Source organism: Heteronotia binoei, chromosome 7 (genome assembly GCF_032191835.1).
Source record: "Heteronotia binoei isolate CCM8104 ecotype False Entrance Well chromosome 7, APGP_CSIRO_Hbin_v1, whole genome shotgun sequence".
NCBI lineage: Eukaryota > Metazoa > Chordata > Lepidosauria > Squamata > Gekkonidae > Heteronotia > Heteronotia binoei.
The window spans coordinates 56,140,365-56,154,604 of NC_083229.1; the positions used below are offsets into that span (position 1 = coordinate 56,140,365).

A 14,240-nucleotide genomic window follows, 5' to 3' on the forward strand; every position below is an offset into this window, starting at 1 on the left:
GAAAATCCACTCCTTGATCTCCCCACAGCTTTGATGGAGAGTCTGTTCCACATTTTCCTTGCAGCTTTGTCTGTACTGCAGCTGCAAAGATAAGGCAGGGATCTGAAAGAGGGGGAGAAAAGAGCCCTGGGGGCCTGATTAAAGTCCTGGGCAGGCCAATTCTGGCCTGTGGACCAGACATTTGACACCCCGGTGTAGTTCGTTAGCAGAAGTCTGGGAAAAAATAGTTTGAAATCATGCCTATACAAAAGTTCTGCTTAATGAAAAGCATTAACGAATATGAATAATTCCCTTATCATTTTGTGTTTGGAAGCTAGAATGCTTTTCTGTCTTCCCTGGCTAAAATCTACAAGAAATATCTCTGGCATATTTAGAAATGAATAAAAATTGTTTATATGGATTCAGCTATGAATTACTTTCATCCCCACTTGTGGAGAGGAAGTTGTCATGACACTTAGGTATAATAATAATAATAATAATAATAATAATAATAATAATAATAATAATAATAATAATAATAATAATAATAATAATAATAAATTTTATTTCTATCCCGCCCTCCCCACCTCGGCAGGCTCAGGGCGGCTAACAACACTTTATAAAAACATACAATAATAGATAAAACCTTTAAATTTAACAATATAAAAACATTAAACTTAATAACATTAAATCCAATAATCCAGTACATACGGTTAAGTAACTTCGACTGACAGTGCTGATGGTGTTTAACGCTAGTTCTGCCAGTTTATACACAGCGGTATAGGTCTTTAAAACCGCATTGGCGGATCCTTGATTAACAAACTTCTTTAGCAGTCCGAATGTGCAAGTTTAAAAAGGGTGGTCTTGCAGGCCCTGCGGAACTGATTGAGGATCCATGCTGCTACTCCTTGGAACTTGGTAGCTGTAGGAGAACTTAAAAGAACGTAAATGGGCCCTTCCACTTAAGCTGTAAGGTTTTTGCCCTCCAGCTTTTAACCCACACACTGTCTCCTGGCTGGTAAGCATGTACAGGAGAATAAATTTGATATGGCAGAGTCTCAAACACATACCTGTTCACATCTTTCACAGCTTTGCCCAAGGCTTGCAGTTCTTTCCAAGTTATGAGGCTCCTAACTGTGAGAGGTCGCCCCAAACTCCTTGGACTAGAGGGGGAGCCTTTCGTAGACAATCTCAAATGGGAACAGTTTGAGTCGTTTGTGTGGCAGGCAGTGCAACCGGAACAATGCGATTGGCAACATTGTAGTCCACGGCAAATAGGTTCCTTGACAGAGTTTAGATGGCGTTCTTCAGAGATCTGTTAGCCCTTTCAACTTTTGCTGAGCTCTGCGGGCGTTAGGCAGCATACAACTTCCAAGTGATACCGAGCAAAGTAGACATACCTTGTACAGTTTTATCAATGAACGATAGCCTGTTATCACTCCCGATGATTACAGATAAACCTCTTCTCATTTTTATTTTTATTTTTAAATTAATATTTTATTAAGTGTACATATATCAGAGGAAGGAGTTTATTTGTTGTTAGTATTCAGTTAGATTTGTAGAAGATAATAAGCAAAAAATGAAATGTATTTATATGAGATGTATAAACATGTTGATATATGTACACTTCCCCTTCCCATAATTCCTGGAGGTAGGAAGCAGATTGCAGTTTCTGACTCCAATGGGAGTGCCTGTCTTTTGTTCTCCTTGCCCCTGCTCTGCATTTCTCGTTGAGACTCACTGTGGTTAGATTGTGTAAGTCAGAAAAATCAATAGGATGGGACATCTAATAAACAGTTAATTTGGAGGGGCAGTGGTTCAATAGTAGAGCATATGTTTAGTATGAAGAAGACAGAGGGTTCAATCCCCATCATCTTCAGGATCAGGTAGCAGGTGATGTGAAAGACCTTTGCCTGACACCCTGGAGAGCGATGTCAGTCTGAGTAGACAAAACTGACCTTGATGGACCAATAGCCTGGTGTCTGGTGGAGTATAAAGCAACTTCCTGTGTATTAAATGACTATGATTACAGCACCCTGAAACAAAGCATTAAGGATTAGAAGTGGTATGTATTCCACTTCTACTATATTCCATATGAATAAAAATAAAGCAGTGAAAGTAGAAGGAGATGATGATACTGGATTTATATCCCGTCCTCCACTCCGAAGAGTCTCAGAGCGGCTCACAATCTCCTTTACCTTCCTTCCCCACAACAGACACCCTGTGAGGTGGGTGGGGTTGGAGAAAGCTCTCACAGCAGCTGCCCTTTCAAGGACAACCTCTGCCAGAGCTATGGCTGACCCAAGGCCATTCCAGCAGGTGCAAGTGGAGGAGGGGGGAATCAAACCCGGTTCTCCCAGATAAGTCTCCGCACACTTAACCACTACACCAAACTGGATGATAATACTATATAATGATATTGTTCTCAGTCCCATTCCTTTTATAAATGCACCTTCCTGAACCATTTTGTTGTAATGTTGCCCTACTGCTGTTATAAAAATGCCCTCCTGAACAATTCTGTTTTTGACATAATTTGCAGAATGACAGAAGTGTGGGGGGCCTTCCTGACCTAGGTTATTTTGATTTCTGAATGTAGCTTATGGAAAGTGATCCTGAAATTTTTGCATTAAAAAAATTGCAAAGTGGAATGTGTGTGTGGATGAAGAAGAAGATACTGGATTTATATCCCACCCTCCACTCCGAAGAGTCTCAGAGCGGCTCACAATCTCCTTTACCTTCCTCCCCCACAACAGACACCCTGTGAGGTGGGTGGGGCTGGAGAGGGCTCTCACAGCAGCTGCCCTTTCAAGGACAACCTCTGCCAGAGCTATGGCTGACCCAATGCCATGCTAGCAGGTGCAAGTGGAGGAGTGGGGAATCAAATCCAGTTCTCCCAGATAAGACTCCTCACGCTTAACCACTACACCAAACTGGCTCTCCTCCACCAAACTGGCTCTCTGGATGGATGGATGGATGGATGGATGGATGGATGGATGGATGGATATACTATGAATCAGAAATTGAACTTGTTGCTTAAGAAATTTTTCATTGTAGTTGCAAGGGAAAAGATTTTTATGGGAAAAGCTGGGAACTGCATAAAGACAATAATTGATCCTTTTTGAGATGTATACCATGAAAGTAGATCACTCAGTTTTCTTTCTTCTGTTGTGTGAAATGTTACAGTGCTGCAGCCTGCTTCTCTGATCTTACTATATTCATGACATGGTACTATTCATGTGTTCTGGGTATACTTTCTTCTTTTGTTTTTACAGCCATAATGTATGTAATGGGAGCTCTTGGCCCTGCAGCAGGATATTTATTAGGAGGAGTTCTTATTGGGTTTTATGTTGATCCTAGAAGTACTGTTCAAATTGACCAGAGTGACCCTCGATTCATTGGTAACTGGTAAGTTGCAACATTTTGTTTTTTAATGCATAGGAATAGCCATTGATTTAGAATTCATGGCTAGCTAACAAAATGAAAGTGAATAAGGCATTTTCAATTAATGTTGTGAACCATGAAGATTGCATTTGTCATGATTGGAGGGGCATTTGAACAACCAGAGGTCAATGGTGATGGATTCTTTGAAAAGGATTAGAAAAATTAATGGAAGATAGGTCTATTGATAGTTTCTTGCCTTGGTAATTTAATGGGACTTTTGTGTTTAGAGGCAGAATGCTTCAGAGTATGAGATGCTAAACACAAGCATGAATAGCCATCATCTTTATGCCCTGCTAGTAAGTTTCCAGAACTATTTGGCTGAACACTGTTGGAAATGGCATATGGTGCCAGATGAAGTACTTACAATCTTCTAGAAAGGTTCTTTAAAGCTCTAGTTCATCCGCCAAGAATTTGATACTGCTGTTCTAGTGGTCTTGGATTCTTTGTTAATCATTCTTATTAATCGTTTGGAAAGCATTCAGTGGTGTACTTGGAGCTCACAGGCAGTCTTTTTATCCACGCAGGGAGCAGGGTGTGGTTTGTTCAGCTTTAACAGTTTAATAGCCTCATGGGCCCTCAGACCACTCAAAGCTTGTCAAGTGCAGAAGCATTGCCTATCTTAACTGAAAGAAGTAGCAGTAATACAAGAGTCACAGGAAAAGGTGATACCAATTTAACTATGGCAATTATAGTGGAGGTCTTAATATGAATAATTTTTCAGACATTCAGTTCCAAACATCTGCTGGATAGAAATAACTAAGTAGTGTGTTATAATTAGGCACATTTAGAAGAGACTTAAGTAGCCATAAAGGCTATGGCTTCTTAATTCTACCAGATTCTCTTTAATTGGTGCTCTGCTGGTAGAATACTCAGCTTTTGATGACTATGTCAGCAGTATGGAATTTGGCAGCAGCTGGTGACCTAAGAATGTGGGAATCGTCCATCCCAGTCTATCTGGGTATCATTATGTAGGTTGACTATGCCGCCAATTCCACTACATTTAAAAAAACAACAACATGATGCTGAGCAGGATACCAGAGTTGAATATAAGTCCCAAGGTTCCTATCTAGTACACCAAGGATTTTTTGCTAGAAAGGCCTTTCTCCTTGATATAGTTGAATAGCTGGTGAATCACTGCAAGAGCAAGAGGAAAATTTTTAGGGAGTAGGGTGTTCTCTATTGGGCTTATGCTACAAGATCAGCTGGTGGGGCCAAATCTGGACCTCTGGAACATATCTTCCATTTTCCATACTAGAAGCAAAAGAAGAGAAGAAATAACAAATGTGGCAATGGAACTTTTTGGCACACCTAATAGCGAGTTATGGGGGGTGTTGGTCCACCTCTCATACCTGCTTCACAAAGTGACTCTACAAGAGACCTTATTGCTGATCAGGATCTTTTGTTGTCAATCCCTGGAATAGACTGGTGTAGGATAGTGGTTTGCAAGGCATGAAGTCCAACTATTGCCTTAGCTACAGTCTTTCTTGATAGTTTTAGATGTTACTATTCTGTTCTGCTTTAGTTTTTCCCCTTCCCCCAGTTTGCAATAATGGGTTAATACAGTGCTTTTGCTAAGGATTGCTGAAATAATGTCTATGAATTATTGACACAATATAAGTGCTATGTAATATTGCTGACCAGAGCACTAGATGATTTTATCTGTAAGTCAGTTATTTGATTCAGTTCTGAAATAATTCTGAGCCTTTCAGTGATTGTTTTGAAGTCTATGCCTCTGGTACCAATTTTGGTGGCTCTATGAAAAGCACTATTGCTACTTGAAATAGCCTCTGCCTCAAGTGATTGGTGAAGAAGCCTTCAACTTAATGAACTATGATCTGTTTCTTACAAAAACAAGCCTGTCATATTCCTTTGCTCTCTGATCATATGTAACTCAAATATCAGAACTTCTGGGTTCATGAAAAACCACACATCATTGTGACAATTAGGCAAAATAATGCACTACACCTTGTTCTCTTGCTTACAAGCCAGGATGCTAACCCATGGTTTGTAAGCAATTGAACAGACAAAACATCGTTTTAAATGGTTTGGATGGAGACTGTTTATAGAATAATTACATTTTGTAATGCAGAGTGTCTTTTCTTTCATATGTATAAGAAAAACTACATATGCAACTGCTCACCAGCCTGGAATCTTTATGTGCTCATTATTTATAACATTAGTTTAAATATTGGATGAGCAGTTCTGCTTCCTGTTAAAAGAGATGCAGCAATAGCGGATAAAGCAACAGCAAGCACATCCTTTTTTTTTTGGCAAGCTGTAGGCAAAATTAGATTTATAACCAATGGCATATGCCATCTTTCTCCCCAATGGGACCCAAAGCAACTTGCACTGTTCTCGTCTCCTCTGTTTTATCCTATAACAACCAAGTGAGACAATGTGACTGGTTCACTCAATCAGCTGCTGTGGAAGAAGTGGGATTTAAACCTGGGTCTTCTAGATCTTAGTCAGAAACTAACCCACCAAACAGGCTCTGTTCAGTCAGAGAAGTTAAATTCCTTCTCTCTCCCTTTGAGAGGATATTTTCCACTATCGCTGTCTGTGCACCTTTCCTGGCTTCTCTTTGAGTAAACCTTCTCTTCCACTGCAAATACAGAGGAGTGTACTGGAGCTAATCTAGGTGGGAATGTTCTGATGCCCTTCGTATTTGGCACTGCCGCTTCTACAATCAACCTGAAGCTGGTAGGCCAAGTTTGACACTCTTAGTTTCATTTTGTGATGAGCTAAGCCTGCTGTAGAGTGGATGGACAGACTCACATTGTTGCTGTTGTTACCACAATAATCTAACTGCTGTTTTCTATTATGTAAAAGTTATGGTGCTCCTGTTTTTGAGTGTTCTCTCTACAAGTATTCATCTGGCTTTCCTTCTTATATATTTATCCTGTGCCAAAAATATGCCTGTTTTCTAAGGCATTTTGATCATTTTTAGGTTTGTGTAGTTGGATTTTATGTCGCCCAGTCTTTTGTCACCAGCTTTTAATGTTAATATTATCTGCTGTTGTTGTTATTGATGAAACCCCTGCTGGTTTTAAGATGAATTTTTTTGTTTTAACATCTGTTTTATCATTTTACTTTTTTTTTGTTTTGAAATCTGTTTTATCATTAATATTTTAGTTTAATTAGGTTTTACCCTGAGTGTGTGTGTACATAGATAGATTTTTTGTATATTTTGAAATTTTGATAAGCTGTGTTTTGAATACCAGTGAGAGCTACATAGTAGAAACCTTTTAAAATAAATACAAGTTCTCTGTACCGTTACAGAATGTGATAACTATTTTGTTTTGTTCCATGGCTGTTAACATTGTATTAAATCAAAAGCAGCTTTTTAAAAAAATTATCTCCTTACTTTAGGTGGAGTGGATTCCTTCTTTGTGCCATTGCAATGGTCCTTGTGATACTCCCAATGTTTACTTTCCCAAAAAAACTTCCACCTCGCCATAAGAAAAAGAAGAAAAAGATGAAGAAGTCTGATGTTTCAAGTGATGATGAAATTGTGAAAGAGAAAGCAAATAGCAAAAGTCAAGTAGACAATGAAGTTCCTGCTTCAATGGGATTTGGAAAGAATGTTAAAGGTATGCTTTGAATGGCATTATTTTATTTATAGCCTACTTTTCTTACCAAGACGCAAGAATTCTGGAGTACACATACACACACAGAATAATTTTTTAAAATAATCATACAATATAGGACACTGGATGGATAATGCTATTGGACTAGAAGTGCAAAACTGAATAAAGCAAGCAACAAGATGATCATACAGTAAAATATATGTAATAAACAATGCAACTGAACAATACACTAGGAGTACAAATACAAAATTGAATGTCAGTACAACAAGCCAGCCAGGCCAGCATAGTCTGAGCAATGAAGAATTTGTGATTATAAAGATACAAGCAATACAGTACCCACTCCCATATGAAGGTGCTCCTCTGGACCATTCTATCCCACTGCAGATCAATTCCACTATAAAAATGATCTCCTGAACATTTGTTTTCTTCACATTTGGTCTGATGACAGATGTGTAGGAGCCTTCCTGACCTCAGACAGGCCATTTCACAAGATGGGAATCACCACAGGGAATATATGTGAGCAGGCGGTTGCCAATCTTATCAATTTGTTTGACATAAGCTTTTAAAGATTCTGTTCAAATGACTGAAATGCCCATTGTGGACCATAGTATGAGATGCAGGTTATGAATGGTGGCCTTGTAAATGATAACTAGTACCTAGGAATGGGCATGCACCGGATTTATGGTTGAGCTGCAAACCAATAGGCAGGTTTGTGAACTGAACTGGTTTGTATTGGTTTGTGAGTCATCTAAAGTTTAAACCTGTACTTTCTGCTCCTATTTTTTGTTTTTCACAGACTGCCACAAAGTGCATCAAAATTAATGGATGTTCATGGTGGCTCTTCAGTTTGTGAACATTGCTTCACGAACCATGAATCAGCCAAAATTTGTGATGAATACGGCCTGCCTGGTACCTGTTAGTAATAGGGCTGCTGCATTTTGTACCAGTCTGAGTTTCTGAGTTGACGTCAAGCATAGACTGTATAAGAGTGCTTTACAGTAGGTTACCCTTGAGGTAATCATGGCATGTATCCATGTGGCAATATCAGCTAGTCAAGGTAGGGAACCAACTCCCATGCTAGATGCAGCTGCATATTATGTTGTCTATAGCTGCTCAGCTGTGTGTGGAGTTCTTTGTGCAACAGTATCTCTCTACACATTACCTTTCCCCATGCCCAGTCAATGTGCCAAGAAGAAAAGTGGTCAAGATCACACTGGCCCCACACCTACCTGTACGCATTTGTTAGGTTGTGAATACAGTACCTATGTGTTAATGCTCCTGCTCTTGATATGTGTATACACTCGCACCCTACGCAAATGAATGTTTAGAAAACCACATCCCCTATCACTAGGAGAGAGCATATGTTCATAAACTTGGTCTGTGTGTAGGTACTGCCACCAACTGATGATCACACGTAGGTGGGAGGCATAGCCAGCACTCTCATTTCCACTCTCCTCTTCCTGCAGTGACTGAATGTGGGTCATGTGCAGTGGGTTATAGTTTATTTGGATCATAGGCGCAAAGAGCAAATGCAGCAAATGACTTTTAGCTGAGAAGACGTTTGAGTGGTAACCACAAGGTATGTGATGTGCATCCATGCTAGTCCTCAGTGTTTAAGAAGCATTGGCGTAGATCTGTTTGTTCTTGAGAAATAAGACAGTCCAGCAATTCCAAAGTTATATAGAAGAGCATGCTGTGAGTAAATTGCCAGTGTGGTTACTCATTCATCCAAATAGCTGTCCACACAGAAGACTGCAGTCTGTGTCTGCATGATTTACTGCTTGCCTCCTTCTGAGAGTGCTTTGGCCCTTTATTTGCATAATTAGCTAATTCACACTACAATCCTGTGCAGTTACTCCAGTCTAAGGATAGTGATTTCACTGTCAATCACCCTGGTATGGAGATTTAGTCTTCTCGGAAGAGACTGCCTATAATGTTTTCATGCTTTCTTTGAGACCTCTGTAAGGCCACCTCTTTGTAGTGTTCTGAGGTGATTTGTGCTATGCTGCCTCCTTGCCTTTCTTAGTTTCCTACTTATTTTTGTTATTTCCAAAGGCTCTTGCCTTAGAATTCTTAGTTGGACCCCAAGAACAGGATGGCTTAGTTGTACATGGTAAATTGACAGAACGGTGAACATATGGGGGTGGCTCTCAGGTAAAAGGGAGTCCTTTGCTCTAAAATGGTTATCTTAAGCATGACTATAGTTTATTTATTGTTTCTGTAAAGTTAATAAAGTTAATGGTTTCAAGTAGGTACGTAGTCATAATGGTTACAGTTAGATTCTCTAAAGTTCCTTAAGCAGACCTACTGCAGAGACTTATTTTCTCATTTGCCACTTAGGCTTATTTTTATGACTTGCCACTTAGGCTAATAACCTCCACACAGATTTCTCTCACACCATACAGCACCTCACTCAAGCTTCTTTCTCCACATGCACACTGCTCAGCACTAACTCTCATTCAAAGCCTCTCTGAACAAAACACGCAGCTCTGCTCCCTAGGGTCCAGCTACCATCTTATCATATATACATAATTTGCTAATGGTGGTGGCCAAATGAAGGTCTCCCATTGGCTTAGGAGTGCATTCAATACACTCCATAAACCATTGGCCCATGACAGCTCAGTCAGTGTCTCTTGCCTCCCATTGGCTGACTCCCCTGCCCCTGCCTACCGCAGGCCCAGAAATGTTGAACAAACCACCAAAACAGTCTTACCTCAGATACACACATCTCCAGCTCTTTTCTGTGTCCTCTCTGTCAACTGGACTCACAAAAGGTATCAGCTGGCAACAAACCACTGCCACCCAATCAGTGGTCCACACAGATGGCCTCCCAGCACATGCAGCCTCCAAAGGCTGCAGAAATAGCCAGGGAGCTGTGGCTGCCATAATGTGACTAGGCGGCAAGGCCTGGCCCCTCTGGGAGTATTTCCTACCCTCTCTCTCCCTCCTTCCCTCAGCCTCACTCCTAGCCAGAGGCTGTTGCTAGGCAACAAAGGCTGCTTCTTTCAGTAAAGGAAGAGGCCTCAGGTGAATAAAATGGCATACAGTCCATCCTCCAAAGCAGTTCTTTTATTCAGGATGGGGTTAGAGATTTGTTGTCTGGAGTTCAGTTGTGATCTCAGGAGATCTTCAGGCTCCATCTGGAGGTTGGCTACCCTAGGCCTGACTTGATGCCACATGGCTGGCATGACTTAACTAGGCCTGGCTGCTAGCTCTTGTTCAGCAGCAGCCCCACTAGGGCTGCTATTGTGCACAGTTGAATAATGCACTTTCAGTGCACTTTCCAGCTGGATTCTACTGTGTGAACTGACAAAATCCAGTTGGAAAGTGCATTGAAAGTGGATTAAAAGCGTATTATTTAGTGTGTGTGATCACATCCATTGATGGCCAGTGTGACTTAGCAGTAGCACAACTTCAGTTTGGCTAATTCCTGGAGATTTGAGGGGTAGAGGCTGTAGAGGGTGGGGTTTGAGGAGGATAGGACCTCAGACAGGTACAATTCCATAGACTCCACTCTCCAAACTAGCCATTTCCTCCCATGGGACTATTGTTGCCAATCGCCAGGTGAGGGCTTGAGATCACTTAGAATTACAGCTGCTCTCTAGATAGCAAAGATCAGTTCCCCTGGAATTGGAGGGGGGAGTGAATGCCTTCACTTTGGGTGGGTGGGAAGACAGCAAGGGTAGGGGGGCACTTGCCCAGAAATGCTTTCTAGAGCCCATTGTATTTTCCTTCACAATGGGCCTTATTCCTAGTCAAATCATAATAGACTTCAGTCACCCATCCCCCCACACTCTACACACCTGCATTTTAAATCATAGCAACATAGCATAGAAATGAAATACACACAATATTTACATAGTGAAAACATCACTCTGCCTCTTATCTCTCTTTATGTAACTACTTTGAGCTTCTTGTTGGGAACAGACCAAGAATCCTCTACAGATGGGTCATCCGTGCTAAAAGTGAACCATTTGGGATACAAATAGAATGTTTCTCCAATTTTAATTTTCAAAAACCTTGTGCCTTGGGTATTAATTTTTTTTACAGCATTTATTATGGTTACTGTATTGAGGGTCCATGCAGTTTGCTATTGTCCCTAAGGCTTCTAGCTAAAAGGGCTTTGTTTAGATCTATAATAATCTAAAAGCCTCATTTCCCCCTTTTAATGCAGGTAACTTATCATGGAAAGCATTCGCATGAAGAAGTGGATACTGGTGCTAACATTATAGTGGTGATGAGAAGAGTCACTGTATTCTTTGGCTGTGCCAAAGAAAGTGAGAACAGTAATGCCTAAACTGTTATGCTTGAGTAAACAGCATGTTCAGTGATTACCCAATAGCACTCAATATAAAAAACTGCTGAATTGGCCAGAGATTACAGGAACTTCAGAGACGCAATTGCATGTGAAATAATTAGTTCTTCCACCAACATTTTGATAGATATCCTATACGGGATATCATAAATAGATCCCTACTGGAGGGGCGTTTTCCATCAGCGCTCAAGGAGGCGGTGGTCCGTCCCCTCTTGAAGAAAACAACGTTAGATCCGGCCGAATTGGCACACTATCGGCCGGTCTCGAATTTGCCCTTTTTGGGCAAACTTATTGAGAGGGCAGTGGCGTTGCAGCTACAGAGTTTCCTGGAGGATGCTTCTATCCTTGACCCCTACCAATCTGGTTTCCGCCCGGGCCATGGGGCGGAGACGGTGCTGGTCGCCCTGGTGGATGACCTTCAGCGGCATCTGGATCAAGGCGGCTCGGCGGTGCTGATGTTGTTGGACCTATCGGCAGCGTTCGATACGGTCGACCATCGGCTTCTGGCGCGCCGCCTTGCCGACGCTGGGATTCAGGTGCTGGCCTTGCAATGGCTTTCCTCTTTCCTTGATGGTCGGGGACAAAGGGTGGCGATTGGGGAGGAACTGTCCCAGAGACACACGCTTGACTGCGGCGTGCCTCAAGGGGCGGTACTTTCCCCGATGTTATTCAACATCTATATGCGCCCCCTTGCCCAGATTGCCCGAAGGTATGGGCTGGGTTGTCACCAATATGCGGATGACACCCAGCTCTATCTGCTTATGGACGGCCGGCCCGCCTGTGTCCCAGAAAATCTGGACCGGGCGTTACAGGCAGTGGCTAGGTGGCTTAGGCTGAGCGGGCTGAGGCTGAATCCAGCGAAGACAGAGGTCCTTTGTTTGGGTCGCTGCGGCCCGGGAAGGGAAATCCCCCTGCCAGTTTTTGACGGCGCGCCGTTGACAGCGTCGGGCAGGGTTAAGAGCCTGGGGGTGCTATTGGAGCCTTCTCTGACGATGGAGGCTCAGATAGCAGCTACTGCCAAGTCCGCTTTTTTTCACCTTAGGCGGGCGAGACAGTTGGCCCCCTTCCTGGAGCGCGACGACCTAGCAACAGTGATTCATGCTACGGTCACCTCGAGGTTGGACTACTGTAATGCCCTCTACATGGGGCTACCCTTGTGCCGGACCCGGAAACTGCAGTTGGTGCAGAACGCTGCTGCCCGGCTGCTATTAGGGCTCCCAAGATGGGAGCACATTCGGCCGGGGCTCCGGGATCTGCACTGGCTGCCAGTAACATTCTGAGTCCGGTACAAGGTGTTGGTCATTACCTTTAAAGCCCTGTATGGCCTAGGACCTGCCTACCTTAGGGACCGTCTCTCCCCACACGTTCCCCAGAGAGTACTACGTTCCGGCTCACAAAATCTGCTGGTAGTCCCTGGGCCAAAGGAGGCCCGCCTAAAATCCACCAGGGATCGGGCCTTCTCAACAGCGGCACCTTACTGGTGGAACCAGCTGCCGGAGGAGGTGCGGGCCCTGCGGGACCTAGGGCAGTTCCGCAGGGCCTGCAAGACAGCCCTCTTCCGGCAGGCCTATAACACCTAACTGATATTTGGATGGAACATCTTTGGATGGAATAAAATGCTCTTATAGACCGCTGGCTTTATTTTATCTTGTTTTATTAATTATGGTTTTATTGTATTTGTAAATGTTTTAAATTGAATTGTATGAATCATTATGTTGTGAGCCGCCCTGAGACACTTCGGTGAGAAGGGCGGGATATAAGTCCATTAAATAAATAAATAAATAAACATTATCCTCAGTGTCATAACCAAGCTTCCACTGCCTTAGGAAATTTCAGCACAAACTAATAGGAATTGCATAACCTTAAATCTTACTCCAACAAACTACTAATTCACGTGAATGCTTTCCATGGTAAGTTACCTGCATTAAAAGGGGGATAAAGCTAGCATCCAGGCACTGTTATGAAACTGCCAGTTTCCTTCCAGCTAGAGGTCCAGGTGGAAATTACACAACAGTTCTAGTTGGCTGTAATAAGTTAGCTTGCTCAACATGAGAAGTGCAGAAGTTAGTAGCTCCTGTGTGGTTGCTGTGTCCTTTATTAATAAATATTAGTGGATATAACACGAGTCCTTGCTTTCCTGTTAGTAATAAACAAGTGGGGCCTTGTGAGCCTTGCAGGGGGGAAGTCCCATCTCTCTGTGTCCCTCTGCATCATGGTCCTGGGCTGCTTTGTTGAGAAGAGCTGTCATCTCGTATCTCTCTCTGATTCTTTTCCTTGCTTGAAGATGTGCTGTGCTAGTTTTGAGGGACTCCTGTTTTCCTCTAACCCACACACAATGGGAAATTTTTGAACACCTCTCTCAAGTACAGCTGAAGAGTTTGCTGCCAGTTTGGCATCTCTAAACTGAACCAATCAAACCACCATTTCCCCAGTTTGTGTTCATCCCTAGTTTTAATATATATTTAAACTAGAAGCATAATCCAGTAGGATCTTGAATTCGTTTACTACATAAATCATTAGTATTTAAAAAAAAAAACTATTGTAAAGGTCATCTGCAAAAACCTAAAATCAACTACCCAAGAATGCAGAAGCATAACTGAACCACTATATCATCTATCCAGATTTCCCAGATGATCTCCTGAACGGGAACGCTCACAAGTCTGCTGAGTTTCAAATAGGAATTGATAGGCAAGGCTCCAGGTGGATCAAATAACAAAGACAGGAAACAAGCAGAGAGAAGGTCATTGATTTTGCTTCCATTGCTCATACCTGCAACCATGGGGCTACACAGAACATGGCTTTCTCTGTGTATATTGGAGAATGTATGGAAGAAAGTGCTCCTTCAGATAGATTTTTTTCCCCAAGGTGACTTTCCTATGGCATAAACAATTTTCCTTTCAACCTTTGTAATTGTAATT

General features: G+C 42.2%; 1 protein-coding gene across 2 annotated transcripts in view; it reads left to right on the plus strand.

Annotated features, from left to right (window-relative positions):
* SLCO5A1 (solute carrier organic anion transporter family member 5A1) overlaps positions 1–14,240 on the plus strand; it is a 115,696-nt gene that overhangs the window by 54,020 nt on the left and 47,436 nt on the right. For both annotated transcript variants that reach the window (XM_060243663.1, XM_060243664.1), the window contains exons 3-4: positions 3,252–3,384; positions 6,790–7,010. In XM_060243663.1, the coding sequence (XP_060099646.1) occupies positions 3,252–3,384; positions 6,790–7,010 (354 nt within the window). The remainder of the gene's footprint in view (positions 1–3,251; positions 3,385–6,789; positions 7,011–14,240) is intronic.